Here is a 16,279-nt window from a genome sequence, read left to right on the forward strand (position 1 = left end):
ATTACATTAAAAAACAAAGTTTCTCAGCCACACCACTGTGTCGGCAGAGCTCGGGGACAGCACGGAGGTGCCCACGGGCTCGGTAGTGCTTGTGCTTGTTCAACGAGCCTGAGGTTGTTGTAGTGGAGAGAGGAAGCTCTGGCTCCTGCTCCTCTGCACCTGGTTCAAGAGCCGATTCGGATTCAGAACAGGGGCTTTCCCCCACATAGCTGGTAAGAGCGAGCCGCCTCGCTGGGGGGTTGGTTTCAGCCCCACTTGACGAGACTGAAACATTGTTCTCAGAAGACTTCAGTGAGTGGGAGTCAGCAGTGACTGCATCCCCAACAGCAGCGCCGAGTCTCCGCACGCGTTTGCCGTTTACGTTTCACAAGTCACTGGTGAAGCCGAGGCTGTATAAACGTGTACAGTTTAGTGGTTGATACTAGCTCATAGTCCGTGTTCTAGGGTGGCTCATCTCTCACCGTATCCTGACAGCGTCCTACTCGTTTTATACACTTTGTCATGGGTATCCTTAGGAAAGCGTTAGGCAGCAGAGTGTGTCCGTGCACACGCATGTGCTAGGAGTTCACCGTACGTGTTATAAAGTGATGCCGTCCTTTTTAGACTTAACACTTTCAGACAAAAACAATAGGTTTTATAGTTTTGATGACTTACATAAAGTGCAATGCTTGTTCAATGAGGAACTCGGGCCGTTGCATGGACAGGCACCTTCTCACAAGTCACTGGGGAACACCGAGGGCATTTCAGTGAAGGCCATAGTAAAACTAAATAGAATTTATTTAAGGGCAGGGTTGTCTCTCTTGGTTGACCAAGGAATCTAACAAGGTTTTACTGTCTTCAGCACAGTTCATAGGTAGAAGGAAACATTATATATAAACCTACAGCATTTACTCATATTTAACCTTTCCATTATAACCCCAGCAGAGCGCTGCGAGTGCCTGCTGAGCCCAGCCTGCCTGAGCTCTCTTCCCAGCAGCAGCTTCTCCTTCCTGGGAAGAAAGGGTGGGCAGCAGATGCAGCCCCCCACACCACCCCCCTCCCAAGGGACCAGCCTTTCCCAAGGATGGGGCGCTCCTCACCATGGGTGCCAAGCACAGGGAAGTCCATCAGGACCCTCCGACTCGGCTCACCTTGCCCTTGGAAGCAATCAGGAGCCACTGCTGCCCCCCCACAATTAGGGGGCATGGACTGAGGGCACGGTGAAGTCCAGTCGGGTGTTTACGACCAAGACTTACCATAAGGGCCGGCGGTCTGGCAGGTTCGTTATCACTGTCGTCAGGATACATTCTTTTCTTAACTGTAAGTAATTAGCAATATTCACAAGCTGTGAGTGTCTCCTACCCAGGATTTGTTCAGATGTCTTAAGCACAATAAAAGTTGCCTCTTCCTTGGGCTGTACCTGTACAGCGTCCGCAGAGCGGCCTGCGTGGGATGGAGCGTTTCAGGGGGGTTTCTCACCGCGCTCCTTCACGGCCCCGGTTCGGAACCACCGTTTCTTCTCTTTGCACAAGCGCTGGTGTAGCCGTGCTGGAAGAGGCGCGGCCAGGGAGAGGTGTGTATATTTCCTCTTTAATAAAATACCCAACAACCCAAGCTCTGCCTGTCCTAACCGCCTGTTGTCCATACCAGAGCGAAACATTTGGGTATTGCCAGCAAAGACAAGGTCACTTACAGCATCAGAGGGCAGCCCCTGAACAGGCACCCAGCACTAGGCAGAGAAATGCAGTAACCAGGTGGAGCGCGCCAGGCCCAGCCTTCAGGCACTGGTAAGTACTGGGACCAGTACTGCAGCCTGGCAGCCCGCTTCTCACCCACCTGTATAATGCTGCCCCAGGCAGGGGGGACAGCAGGGAAGAGCGCTGCACCCCAGGGTGACAGCTGACAGAATTCAGCTGGCTGGAGCCCCCCCGACTTACCTCTGACCAGGCTCATAGGTGGCTGCAGGCTGCAAACATCAGTGGGGGCACCCCTGTTTAGGTGTTGGTGCTGGTTGGGAGCAAGGGGGCACATCCCTGGCACTGCTCCTCTGGCAAGCAGGCTCTGCACAACAGCTCACCCAAACTTTTGCATTCCCAGGGTGCAGCAGTGCTGCCCCACATTACTCCTGGGGACCCCAAGGGTATGGTACCCCTGAACACCCCAGTGCTAGCAACAGAACACACAGGGGGGACAGGTGAGGTAAGGGTCACCAGAGCAACAACAGAGAGCAGGCTCTGGTGCATGCTCCACACCCCAAGGGTGACAGTGCTGACACCTCTTCCCTCAGGTACAAGTACAGCAAAACAGCAGGCTGAGCTTAGTGACAAAGCTCCCTGTCCATCAGCATGCTGCCCCTCCTCCCATCAGCCCCCAAAGGCCTACAGCACCCCCCCAACACAAGGACAAGGTGAGAGGGGAGGTTCGTGCTTCACTCCCCACACCAAGACACACGGTTCTGTACCAGAGCCCAGCAGTGCTGCCCAGCCAGCAGCCCTCACCCGCTCCCCAGGGGCACAGCTCACACAGCAGTGTTCAACCAAGGGCCTTTTTAATGGAAGACTGTAGGAACACACCGTGCACCCGTTAGTGTGCTCACACGTGCATTGCTTCCTGCAGCCTTCAGCCTTTTCCAGGCTTGCCTGTCCTGTGTCCTCAAACCCCAACAACAGTTTCTGCCATGAGCCAGTGGGCCTCACCAGTACCACCATTAGAACCCAGCATGGTCCCCAGCCATGGAACCACCGCTGCACCGTGGGGCACAGGACAGGCCACACTCCTCTGGCAGAGCGGAACCAACTCTTGTTATCTGGCAACATTACTGCTGGTGCTGTAAGCCTCTGGATCAGCACAGGTAGCACAGGGCTGTACAGTGCTTCAGCATGCTCCATTCTGCCCCCAGGGTTCCCAGGGGCGACAGCAGAGCCAGGAGATCAGCCACTGCTCCAACCCCACCAGCGCCCAGCAAGGCAACACAGCACGGGGGCATCTGGGAAAGGTGGAGAGTGGGGGAAAGTCCAGTGGTGCCAAGGAAAGGCTTCCCAGCACCCAGACCCAAAACAACTCTGGCCTTGCCACAGCAGCTGGAGGCAGGAGGGCTAGTCTTCAGCCAGAGGAGGTGGGGCTAGATGGAGCTGGAAGTTCTCGTTCTGGAAGATGCTGCTGGTGGCCGGGTCACCATGGGAAACGCTGAGCAGCCCGTGCTTCTCATTGCCGTGGCCACGAGACAGTTCTGTCAGGAGAACGAGCTGCAAGACAAAACCCAGACATGGATGGCTGTCCCTGGAAGCACTCAGAGATACACAGAATTTTAGGGATCAGAAGGGACCTCCAGAGTCCAACCTCCCTGCCCCGCAGCGATGGGAAGAAAAGGGTGTGTAGGGTATGTAGTGACCCTGGGGAGCTCAGCACAGGACAACAGCCCTGAACTGAACAAGCTCCCAGGTGTCTTTAGGTTGTTTTTACAGTTGCAGAATTGAAGAACAATCCCAGAAAGAGCTGAAAGTGCCATTACCTGCAGCCAAAAACAGGCAGGGTGCTCAAGGGAAACACAAGGGATGGAAGGCTCCCCAATTCCCTCTCCCACCCTGTGTTGTCCTGTGGACAGGGAGGTGGAGAGCCTTCTGTACGATTGCAGAAGCCACACATTGTCTGGAGGGCAAATCTGAAATGAACCTGAGAAACCCCTCCCTCTGGCAGCAGCAGTGTGGGTGCCTTGTGATGTCAGCCAGCTCCATGCACAGCACATTGCCAGCACTAAGCAAAACCCAAGAGAAAAAGCTGGACCCCACACTGCCCATGCTAATATCCAGCTCTGGAACATGCAAAAATCTATAGAACCATAGAATGGTTGGGGCTGGAAAGGACCTTAAAGAGTATCATCATGTCCCAAAGCCCTCTGCCCAAGCCCTCACCGAATTAAAACCGAAGGAGAACAGGCAGTACATACTCTGGAGGTTCCTCGGTTGAGCCGGCAGAGTTGGTCAAAAGCTTGGATTTGCTGAGGATCCAACAGGGACTCTGAGCTCATCTGACAAAGAGAGAGAGAAGGTTACTGAAACACCACAGTCACAGAATCACAGGGGTTGGAAGGGACCTCGAGAGATCATCAGGTCCAACCCCCTGCCAAAGCAGCTCCCCAGCTCATATTGCACAGGTCGGTGTCCAAACGGGGCTGGAATATCTCCAGAGGAGACTCCACACCCCCTGGGCAGCCTGTCCCAGGGCTCCTTCACTGAGAAGAAGTTCTTCCCCATGTTGGTGTGGAATTCCCTGTGCTCCAACTTGAGGCCATTGCCCCTTGTCCTGTTCCCACAGACACTGAGAAGAGGCTGGCCATGTCCCCCTGTGTCCCACCCTTCAGCTATTGATAACCATTGATCAGATCCCCTCTCAGGCTTCTTCTCTCCAAGCTGAACAGCCCCAGCTCACTCAGCCTTTCCTCACAGGGGAGATGCTCCAGGCCTTTAATCACCTTTATGGCCTTTCACTGGACTCTCTCCAGGAGATCCCTGTCTTTTTTATCCCAGGGAGCCCAGAACTGGACACAACACTCCAGGTGGGGCCTGACCAGGGCAGAGCAGAGGGGGAGGATCCCCTCCTTTGACCTGCTGGCCACACTCCTTTTGATTTCCCCCATGATCCCATTGGCCTCCTTGGCCCCTGGGCCACGCTGCTGGCTCACAGCCAGCCTGTCACCCACCAGGACCCCAGCAAGCTGTTACATTCGTGCTTGCAAAATCCACCCCTGCTCCTGTCCTCCTTGGACCAGACACCCTGCAGCCTGTTCTGTGGGCTTTGTAAGCCACCCTTGCTCTAGCTTGAAGCCACTGCACGGCAAAGGACCCTGACACCTCCAAGGATGGACTGACTGCTGGGGGCTACAGGCAAACAGAACCGTTACCTTCAGGGGAAGGATACAAAGAGAGAAAGCAGGGGGGGGGGGGAACCTCCCCCACAGCCAGCTGGGAAGAGAAGTGAAGGGAGGCTGCAGCCTCTCCCAGGCTCCTCTTCCACAGGCAGCAGCAGCAGCTCCCCTAGCCCTTCCTCCTCATCTCCCAGCAGCATCCCCTGGGACCCAGGCTCCCCACTGGGACCCAGCACAGCGCTGACTGTGTCATGCTGTGACCGGGCACAGATTGCGTGTGGCTGTTACGGGGGCTGATTGCTGCATCAATGCCAATAATCTACTAATGGCATCTCTTCAAAGGTCCATTTTACCCCTAGTAGGATGCTACAGGCTAAAAGCTTGTGAGTGAGGGGTGAAGAGGGTGGGGAGAGACAGGGTGACTCACACAGCAGAGCCAGCCACATCCCCCAAGGAGCTCTGCACGGGAGTATCAGCAGCTGTGGGGTGTGAGGAGTTGGGCACAAAGGTAAGCATCACCCCAGCAGCACCAGGGCAGCTTCAGAGCCAGGGCAACCCCAAATGCAATAGAGGCACCACAGCCTGCAACGAGAGCATTAACGCATGGAGGGCTGCAGAGATACTCCAACTGCTTTTAAAAGCATCATTTGCATATTCTGGGGAGCAATGACAAAGCATCACACATTCTTGTAGGTTTGCTCCTTCTTACCATGTCACAGTGCTTCTATTTTGGATGCTTCTGCTCGTATTCCCAAGCAAAAGCATCATCCAGAAACTCCAAGAGGAGCCAGGGAGAGCAGCCACCCTCACAAGCAGCAAGCTGGCTTCTGTTGTCTCTGGGGATCTCTTTTCAAGGGAACATTCAACGTTCCTTCTCAAATACTTTCCCCAAAATACACTTCCCGAGGTCTGTTAATCCCCAAAAAGCTACAGTCCTACCAGTGGGTGCTGGCTGAAGCTGAATTTAAACTCCCTGGCTACAGATCGAGCCCAACACGAGGCACCACACAACTCCTTCAAGGAGCTGCCACGAGCATCCGGCCTTTGAGGTGCTCCTCTCCTGAGCAAGAAGGAAGGTCCCAAGCACAGATTGCTTATGCTGGAAGCACGTGCTCAAACTCACTCCTCCTCCTTCCAAGACACCCTCTGTGCTGTAAGTAGCTCTATGCTAATCACCCATCAAGGAGCCAAAGGGCATCCTTGGCATGGCACACAGGGCACAGGCTTGGAAGCAGAGAGGCTGTGACAGCTAGGGCCAGGCATCTGCAGCTGGCAGGTCAGACAGGTGCCTCCAAGGGGTGCACAGGCCACTCTCACATGGGGAAAACAGGAACAAAAAGCAAGGGAAAACCACCCTCCAGAGCTGCTGCAGCCACAGGCATTCAAGGACAAGGAAAAGGCGATATAATTGGCCTCCCCTCTTCTGCTATCTCTCTACCACCCGTACGTAACTATCAATCAGGCTGTTCTCCAGGCTGATGAGCTGAAATATTGCAGGCAATTCTTTCTGTTGTCATGGAAACAACCGCTGTCAGGCCTTTTCCTTTTTTAACCGTGCCATTAAAGGCATGTTTTCATTCAGGAGCTATGGGGAGGGCTCTTGGAGTCCGGCATCAACACTCGGGCATTAGTGGAATCCACTCGGTTCACTCCCCCCCCACAGCAGCTCCTATGACAGGTCCATCCAGCTCCTCATCCAGTTCAGCACCTCCAAGCCACTTCCAGCCAAATCCCTTTTGGAAAGGCCTGTGGACCAGATGCAGAGCCCAAGAGGCCTGATTTAATTGTCTCAAGGGCCTGGGCCAGCAAGGAGAAGAAAGGTTCCCCTTTGTTTCCCCTGGTGCTCACAGATCCCACCACTATAATGCTCATCTCTGTTGCACATCTTGCATGAGCGCGTCCCACCCTGCTCTGGTAGTCACCACACAGCCCTCCCAAGCCTGCAATTATCCTTAATTTAACAGCTACAAAATCCATCACCAGCTAGTGCCTAAGCAAAGCAGATCACACAGCCGTTGTAAGCAGAGGCACTGTTAGTCGCCGTGCCAGGAGACCCATCAGAGCCCTGCTGCTCTGAGCCACACCTCCCAAAAAGGGACTGCTGTATTGATCAGAGCATCAGGGCACCACATCACCCTGGGGGCTGCTCTGCAGCACAGGGCAGGCGTGGCCAGAAACCCTGGGGAAGGTTTTGGGAGTCTAAGGAATGAAAGGAACACCCACCTCCATCATTTATGGAGCCGAATCCGCAGGCAATGGACACCAAGTCCACCTTCTGCCACTCCTCCCCTGCAGCTGCACACACACTTCACCATGGCTCAAGCAGCCTTACAAAAGGTACCCAAATTCAGGTTTTTAACAAGAGCTGAGGTAATTAATGTAAAGCCAAGGACATCATCTCTTCCCCAGGATAAGAACCTGCTGTTCCCACCACACTCCCAGGAGAAGGCAGAAGGCAGGCAGCTGCTCTGGCCCAAAGTCACTAAAATGACAGTGCCGTTACAAAACTGCTAATGAACTCAGAAAACCTCAGGACATCCCTCACAGAACAAAAGGTGCTGCTGCAGACCTCTGCAGAGCTGCTGCAGAGCAACACACCGCTGCGATGGGACAGGCACAGGCCAGCCTGTCAGCACAGACGTGGAAACAGAGCCCTGCAAGTCACCTGGGGCAGGGCAGCAAGTGGGCAGGCCTTTGCTGGAAGTCATAGAATCAGAGAATGGTCTGAGTTGAAGGGACCCCAAGGATCACAGAGTTCCAAGCCCCCTGACACAGGCAGGGGCACCAACCTCCAGGCCTGGAGCTACACAAGGTTGCCCAGGGCCCCACCCAACCTGGCCTGGAACACCCCTGGGGACAGGGCATCCACCCCCTCTCTGGGCAGCCTGTTCCAGCCCCTCACCACTCTCTCTGTAAAGGACTTCCCCCCTAATATCTCATTGAACCCTTCCCTCCATCCCCCATGTCCTGCCAGTGTCTGCCCTTTAACAAGCCGATTGCCCTCCTGTTTCTCTACTCCCTTCAGGGACTGGAAGGCTGCAATGAGGTCCCCCCACAGCCTTCTCTTCTTCAGGCTGAACAAGCCCAGCTCCCTCAGCCTCTCTTCGCAGGGGAGCTGCTCCAGCCCTTTAAACATCTTCATGGCCCTGCCTACTAAGTCCCAGTGCTACAGCAGCACAATGCGTTGCTTCAAGACCAGCCCCCACAGCGTTTCACCAGGGACCCCTGGCAGCACCCAGGGGCAAAGGCTCAGGTAGCAGCACAGTCCTGCCTACTCCTGCTTGGATGCAGCAGCAGGTACCTCTGGGGCTGGCAGAGGCAGGCAAACCAGGACCCGCTGCCTTCAAGTCGACAGGCACCCTGACTCACTAAAGCCCAGGGCAGAGCAGCCTGTGCTCAGCATGGTTACAGCAGCAGCAGTCCACCACACGGGTCTGTACTGCTGCTCCATCCTCTGATCTCTTCAGGAGTGGGATGGGAAAGGTGGATGTCTCTCATCACCAGCCAAACTTAAGGAGCAAACCTCCAGCTTGAGGCTAGGGAGAGGACGGGTGTCTCTGTGCTCTGACAGACTTGCTGCTGCTGCAACAGCCATGAGGAGAGGAGAAAGGAGAACTGGGTGAGAAGTACCTTGAGCAGTGTACCTCCATCCTCCCACTGCTAGCTGGGCTGTTTGGCAGCTTGGGCTCCACTGGAATACTGGAATATCCCCCCCAGACTTGCGCTGATGCCTTCAGCCAAAGCTGCTCAGAATTAATTAGATCAGCCCAAACCCACATATCCTCACTGGACACCACGGCTCAGCAGACAAGAGGTGTACTGATAACAGAGCAGGCAGCACGTGGATTAAACGTTACAGGAAGATGATGCCCAACAGGCCTGTGCTCAGGCTGATCTCGGCTCAGAGCCTCACCCCAAGAGGACAGAAGTGTCACACACGAGGGCAAATACCTAATTCGCTTTCAAAATGCGAGCCGAGAGGCTGTGAAGCAGCATCCAGAAAGAGCCAGCCACAGGAGACTCCAGAGGTGCAGTGTTCTCACAGTGCCACAGGCTGGGGAGAGAAAGGGAAGGGAAAGACCTGTAGATCTGGTGAGACAGCTGTCAGGCAGAGAAGGACCTGGGGGTGTTGAGTGACTGACAACTGAACATGAGCCAGCAATATGCCCGGGTATCCTGGCTTGTGTCAGACCCAGTGTGGCCAGCAGGACCAGGGCAGGGATTATGCCCTGTGCTGGTTAGGGTGTGCCTTGAGTGCTGGGTCCAGTTCTGTGCCCCTTACCATAAGAAGGACATTGAGGTCCTGGAGCGAGTCCAGAGAAGGACAACCAGGCTGGGGAAGGGGCTGGAGGACAAATCCTATGAGGAGCAGGATGAGCACAAATCACATGAGGGGAGCAGCAATTGGGGCCCCTCCAGCAGCCACAGCAAGTGGAGCAGTGGTTGTTGGCAGTGCCAGTGGGGCTGGGAGAGCAGCAGCCTCTCCCAGCAGATGGGAAGTCACGTGCTTTTTCCTGCCCGTGCTCCAAGGCAGACCTGTGAAGACAGTCTGAAAAGCCTGCGATTCACAACCATGTCTGCCACAAGCTTGGCCAGTTCCTCAGAGAACAGATACGTGACTGTCAAGCACTGTGCTAAACTACACATCAGCACTGGCAGCGGGGACTGATGCAGTTTGTGGGAACATCAACAGGTTGCACCAGCCCAGCATCTGTCACCGCATTTACCTCAGTCTGTTCTGCAGATCCTCCTGGATCTGAGTCGTTTTAATGAAAGGAGGAAGTTTTCATGGAGCTGTAACAGCAGCTCCTTTGAAACAGAGCTGAGATTAACCACCAAAACATTGCCATCTCACCACAACGCTTCCCCCTGCCATCACAGAATCACCTTTAAGATCAGTGAGTCCAACCACAGCCTCACCCTGCCCAGCCCACCTCTAGACCATGCCCCCAAACACAACATCCATATGCCTTTTAAACATCTTCAGGGATGATGACTTCACCACCTCCCTGGGCAGCCTGTCCTGATGCTTGACTCCCTTTTCAGTACAGAAATTCTTCCTGATCTCTCATTTGAATCTCCCCTGGTGCAATCTCATTCCTTCTTGTCCTATCGCTTGTCACCCAAGAGAAGAGACTGACCCTGACATCTCTGCAGCCACCTTGAAGGTACCTGTAGAGCACGATAAGGTTTCCCCCTTCTTTTCTCAAGACTAAAAAGCCCCAGCTCCCTCAGCCATTCCTCACAGGACTTGTGCTCCAAACCCTCCTGATCCTAGGAGCACTGGACAGCCTGTCTCACTGGTCCCTGCTTCAAGGCAGCCTCTCACAGGGTGGAGTGCAAGACTTTGGATCACAGGCAGCAAGAGGAGACTGCTGCCAGGTTGATATATAGCAAGGCCAGGGGAAACAGCTGCAATTCAGCCTGATTTTGTAAAAATAAAAACCCTAAACCCAATAGAAACTACTATCCTATGAAAAATCCAAGGAAATATTCAACTTTTGATTTAAAAGCTGCTAAAGGGTAATTACACTTTTGAAATCCATCTTTTTAAATTAGCATTCCTTTCAGTTTTAGCTCTGGTGCCAGCGCTCCCCTCACTGCTCGCTACGGACGCCCGCACCGGGTTTTCTTCTAGCAAAAGCATTTCTGTTTCCAATATATGACAAGAAGTCTTCAAACACAGATGTTCTGCTGGTAGGCAGCCAACAGCACAAAGCATCTCCAGTTCCTGCCTCACATGGGTTTCCTACGCCTTGCCAGAGGAGGAATGTAGCAGCAAAACCAACTCCAGAGCTAAAGGCCTGAACATTCTGAGCATTTTCTCAGTCAATCCCCATGTGGGGATATTCTCTGTGGAAGAGAATGCATGATCTTGCAGCTGGATAGAATGCTGCTTGGTGTCATTTTGGGGGGGGGATGGGGGCCAAAAAACCTCACACCTGTGTATTTTCAAAGTTATAAAGCCCCTGGAAAAATCTGGTATTGCTGGGAGCCAAGCAAGTAACTGACTGTCACCATTACACTGAGAATGGCAAAACTGGTTCTGTCTCTTGATCGACAGAGGTCACGTAAGACGTGTCTAGCTCTGAAGTACTGGCCTAAAAGAGTCCTAATCCTCTGTTCTTACCCAAGAGGAAGCCTGCAGATGTGCCACAGAGGGGGGTTTAGCATCTCCGAAGCAGTACGGTATCAGCACCTCACCAGTGGCAGCCAGTCAGGAAGGCTGTCTCGCAGAGGGATGCTGGCAGCGGAACGGAGCTCAAAGGTAGCGTCTGACAAACCGGATTAACCATGGATCACGCTCACTGGCCGTCCTGGCACGACTTGACAGGATTAAAGTCCTGAATAAAACATATTTGCCATCTGGACGGCTCTCACGATGGTGCCCACGGAACTCGGGCGTGTTCTCAGGCTCGGAATAACCAGAGCGTGTCAGCTCAGGGGTTCAGGGAGTTTTCTGCAGGGCTTACGGCCAAAGAGCCAAGGCCACATCCCTCTCCCTGATCCCTAGGACAGAGGCTGGCAGAGTAAACAGAAAACACAGGCCAGCTCACCGTAACAAGGCAAATGAGTTCTGGAGATCAATGGCTGTGATACCAGGCCTGTTCTGCTCGTGTATTTAGGCAGCTGCTCGGCTCCTGTGCTTTCACCTAATGCCTCAGTTAACTTCAGACATTGCAGTGCAAAACAAAAAGCATGTTGCAAGCTTTAAATCAGATTAAAACCTGCTACAAACACACAGGCTACTGTTTCCTTTAACGCTCGCTTACGGTACAGCACAAGGGAAGCTGGCCAGGAAAGACAGGGGCACAGAGAATGACCTTGGGAAGACAGCACTGCTCAGGGGATAACAGAACACACCAACTTGTGGTGGCAAAGCTGGAGGAAAAGCCCCGTAGCCCCTCTCTTGCTCTCCGTTGGGGCAGGACCCCTCCAGCACAGTAAGGCTCCCCTTAAAATAAGCGCAATCGCCATGTTGAATGGCAGCTCAGCACTGGCTCTGGGGCATCTCCCCACCTTGCCCACTCTCAAGGCGAGCGCTACAGAACCTGCGCAGGCGAAGCAGGGACAGAGCAAACGCTGGCCGTTGGGCTGCCCATCCGCATCTCTATCCTGACGATGCTGAGGAATTCAAGCTGACAGCCTTTGTTTCCGCAGAGCGGAGTCGGTACTATGAAACGCGCTCCAGATGCTCAGTGGCATTTCTCAGCATGAATCTGCTCCTAATTCAAGGCTTGCTAAGAAAATAAATACCTAAACTGATGATTTCACTAAGGAGGTGGGGGGGGAAATACAATCCCAAACCCCAACCCAAAACACAACCCACGTTAGATCTTGCCAAGAGACAGAGCAAACCTTCAGAGGGTTCTAAGAAATACCCTCCCCACAGACAGCACAATGCCCCTGGAGCTCGGGAGCTGGCTCTCAAGGGTCTGAGGAAGGCAGGACAGGAAGCCTGGCCAGAGGAATCGTTACCTCACAGGGTTAATTAGACCACTGAGCAGCAATTGTTTAAGCAAACAAACTTCCTGGAGAAGCTGGAGATTTTACAGTCTTTTGCCAAGTCTAAATATATTCAGCTTTTTAAAGACCTGACTGCGCGACAGTTTAATCACACGCGAGCACAACAGTTAAATATTATAATTTAAATATCAGAGGAACATTGCAAACTTGGAGAGGATCTGGGACATGAGGAGGAGGCAGCGGGAGGGCTTGAAGCAGCGCTCGGGCTCTGATGAGCCACAGCCAAGCTCTGCCAGGCCGGCTGTGCACGGAGCAGGAAGCAACGGACTTCCCTGCCAAGAGCGCGTGACAGACAGCGGGGAAGCATCCAGCACTCTCAGATGGTCTGGCATGGACACATTCTAGCTAGTGCTGGATGGCCTTTTCTCAGTCTCTCCATGTCTCCCTTGAAGGCCCTCAAGTCCTGGCCAGACCCTCACCTCTGCAGATGGATCGGTTAAATCAAGGGAAGCACCTTCTCCCTCCCTGCCCTGATCATTCCCATCTCATCTGGAGCATCTTCCGCTTCATTCTGCTACTGGGCATGTCCAGACTGGAATTAAAGGGGAGACACGGGGGTTCTCTGAGTCACTAGCTCATGAGAAGCCCAGGGATAACCAAGCCATAAAGCATGGCTACAAAATGCCAAGCACTTAAGTGATGTCCGTTGTGCCAGCGCTTCCTTTCCCCTTTCGCTTTTCAAGTGACACCTGGCCCATTGCTCCCATCTGCATGTGTCAGAGCAGAAGCAGAGAGGGTAAAACACAGGGCAACCCAACCTGAGAGCCAGTGCCTGCCTCCCACAGCAGCAGCACGGCACACCCAGTGACAAGCACTCCGAAGTAGACTGTTAGGACCACAGCCGATTTACAGTCTCCAGGGAAAGCTTTTCTTTCTGTCACCGTGTGAGAAACCAACATGATGTGACGGCAGAGATTGTGTTCTGCTCCATAACTTCCCGCAGAGATTAGTTTCCCCAAGCCTCCCTTCAAGCAGGAAGCTTTTTCTCTGGTTAATACAGCAGCTGACGGACGCTGACTAATGCTGTTAGCTGCCTTTGATCGGAGTGGGTTTGGCAGGAATTGAAATAATCTGCTAGAGGAAAACTAAACTACTCCCATGAAAACATACTCTGAGACCAAATCCCTTTGTTTGCAGGAGAACGTTGCTTTGCGTTTGCTGTGCACGAAGCACTGGGAAGCATTCTGGAGCAAAGCCTGAGCAATGATCGCCTTCCCTGGAGCCTGGGGCAGTGGGGTTCAGCCCCCCACACTGGCACAATATCTGTAAAAGACACCCCAATAAGCTACCTGCTTTTTGGTTTTGCTTACAATCTCCAGTGCTGTGCCCAGGAAGAGTCAGAAGCACATCTATGGAGACTGGGGCCTGTGGAACTTGCCACACACCAATACTGACAGCAAACACAAACCAATTATCAGTTCTTTTCACCCAAACCCAGCCCATCAGTGGTGTTTGCAGGGCAACATTTTAAGCCTTGTGCGAGCACTTAGCAAGTTGAAACAATTCCAGATCTTCTACCCAGAGCCAGGTTGTCAGTTTGGAAGGCAGAACAGAGGCTCCGTGGTCCAGCCACAAGGAACATGGCAGCGTTTAATGAAAGTTTCATAAGAAACACACCTAAAAATAGTTTGGGAGGAGCTGTCCCCAGTGGCCCATCCCAAGCTCTTACAAGTTAAGTGGTGGATCCATCTAGGACGCAATCAGCTGCAACACACAGCTTCCCCTCACGCTGGCTAGCGGCTCCCAAACCTTCTGCACGGCCACATTCCCGTTCCCCACACGGCTCTGTATACCCCCACCAGAACAATACATGACCAGTTAACCACCAATGCTATTTGAGAGCAACCAATCGGGGGCTCACCTGGAAGCAAAGACCAACATGAGACCCAAGCAGAGCCGCCTGTAAGGGCAGCTTGGTGTTTGCTTGAAGAGAAACTGGCTCACAAACCTTACCTGTGCCAAGGACGCTCCACTTCCTTTCTTTAGCTCTGAGAAGTTCTCGCTCAGCTTTCCTCCCTTGTTGCTTGAGTTACATTTATAGCACATCCACCTCATCAGGCCTTTGGTCACCGTCCCACACTCTTTACTCAGCAGACACAGCGAATGGTACAGGTGGCCGCAGCTGTGAAGAGAAGAGTTCTGCTCGGTGCCGGGAAGCGGGGTAACGCATCCTGACAGCTCCGCGCTTTGGAGGGGAAACCTCTGGCCAGGGGTAAAGCAAGTAAATGCATATCAGCAGCACGTAGCCCTCCGCTTGCACCCAGCCTCCTGCATGTCTTGCAGAGCTAGCAGCACGACGATGCCCGTTTGCTGATGCAGTTACTGACCACAACACTAAGGCAACAACGTCTGGCCTTGTTTTACAGCCCCAGGAAAACCAGAGATACCAGAGTACGTAGGCAGGACTGCGACAGAGCTGAGACGTGCAAATGCAGGCAGGCAAAGCAAGCCAGGGTGCTGCAACTGCACAAGCTGCGTTGCTGGGAGAGGTGGCAGATAAGCTGCCAGCTTACCAAAGAGCTCCCAGAACCATACAACAGTCTGAGCTGAGGCAGATGTGGCTGCATGGAAAGGCGGCTGGCTCTGGGGGGCCTGATGAGCCAGCCTGTTGACAGAGTGGAGGAGTGGGGACACAAGCTCACAGGAATAATACACATCATTACTCTGTAAATCAAAGACCAGCAGCTCTTCCTTTGTTTTTCTTTCCAAACTGCTAACACGATTGCAGCCATGACCCTCAATTTTACCTGAAAATGATGATTTCATCAGCTGTTTCTTGCCACCTCTTGTACTGCTGTAGGCAAATGCAACAGTAGTCCTGCTTGGGGGTAAGTCCTCTAGTGACAGAAGCTCTTAGGTTACACAGGGACCAGTGGAGATCATGGTTTAAAAGATTCGTGGTTGTCTCCAAAAGGGTCTGTGCAGAAGACAATACACAGAATAACTAGGTCACTTTGGCATCTCCAGACTGCAGGAACTCCACGCTGATCAATTCTTCACAACAAGCAGCTTAGCAGATTACTTAGAGCAAAACCAACCCAACCAAAATTGCTTCTCTTCACGTGTTTTCTAGCTGCTGCCCTCAAAACACTTACCCTTTTATCCCATGCTAATGGAGGCGACGCCTTTTTGCTCTTAAATAGATCAGCGCTGCATTGATTTTTGTCAGAGAGCATTAAAGAGAGGCAGGGTGGGTTCATTCTGTCCTACTCCATACCAGACCCTCCTCATCCACCCCCCCCCCCCATTTCAGTAAGCTGCTGCTTCCACCCTCCTTTTTAAGAGAAACATGCTGATAAAAAACAACACCCAAACGTAGTGTCACGATTAACAGACCAAAAAAAACCTGCAGTGGTAACACACAAAGGGCTGCAGAGCATGCACCAGGCCAGATGTGAGCCACCAGTGTGTGCTCTGCAGCCTTTTGGCCTACACCAGAAGGCTACTGGACAATGAGACAAGGACCTGCGCTGCTCAGAGCAACCCCTTCCCAAGGAACCAGGCAGGGAGAAGGGCTCTGTGCATTCAGCCCTCTGCAGAAAAGCCTTTTCCCCTTTCATTTTCAAATAGGATGCTGCCACAGCGGAGCTGGAATGGTAGCACCATACCACAGGTAGGCAGAACAAAGGGAAGGCAACTTTGGAGGGAGACTACACATTCTGTCGTGAAGAAAAGGAGTTGTAGAAAAGCACTGAGGTTCAGAGACTGCCTGGGCTTTGAGGCTGGGCAGAGAAAGGCAGGAGTGAGATAAAAAGTAGAATCTCCTCAGGTGACAAAGGGAGTGCAGCATTGCTGTTTGGAAGCGGCAAAACCCCCTAATTTAAGAAGCTGCTCTTTAAAACCATGTGAGGAGACACAACACGTGTTGGGTTTGTGCCTCCCAATCCCCAGCTGCAGGACAAGCTGGAG

At 53.1% G+C, this 16,279-nt stretch overlaps 1 protein-coding gene across 1 annotated transcript in view; it reads right to left on the minus strand.

Annotated features, from left to right (window-relative positions):
• Nucleotides 1–2,516: 2,516 nt before the first annotated feature.
• VPS8 (VPS8 subunit of CORVET complex) overlaps nucleotides 2,517–16,279 on the minus strand; it is a gene marked incomplete at its 5' end in the record, with an annotated part of 72,364 nt that continues 58,601 nt past the window's right edge. The window contains 4 exons of the mRNA XM_084267719.1: nucleotides 2,517–3,224; nucleotides 3,926–4,006; nucleotides 14,324–14,492; nucleotides 15,118–15,287. Coding sequence (XP_084123845.1) covers nucleotides 3,075–3,224; nucleotides 3,926–4,006; nucleotides 14,324–14,492; nucleotides 15,118–15,287 — 570 coding nt within the window. The 3' untranslated portion in view covers nucleotides 2,517–3,074. The remainder of the gene's footprint in view (nucleotides 3,225–3,925; nucleotides 4,007–14,323; nucleotides 14,493–15,117; nucleotides 15,288–16,279) is intronic.

This window comes from Gallinula chloropus, assembly GCF_964237585.1.
Source record: "Gallinula chloropus genome assembly, chromosome: 8".
In the NCBI taxonomy this organism is placed as follows: Eukaryota; Metazoa; Chordata; class Aves; order Gruiformes; family Rallidae; genus Gallinula; species Gallinula chloropus.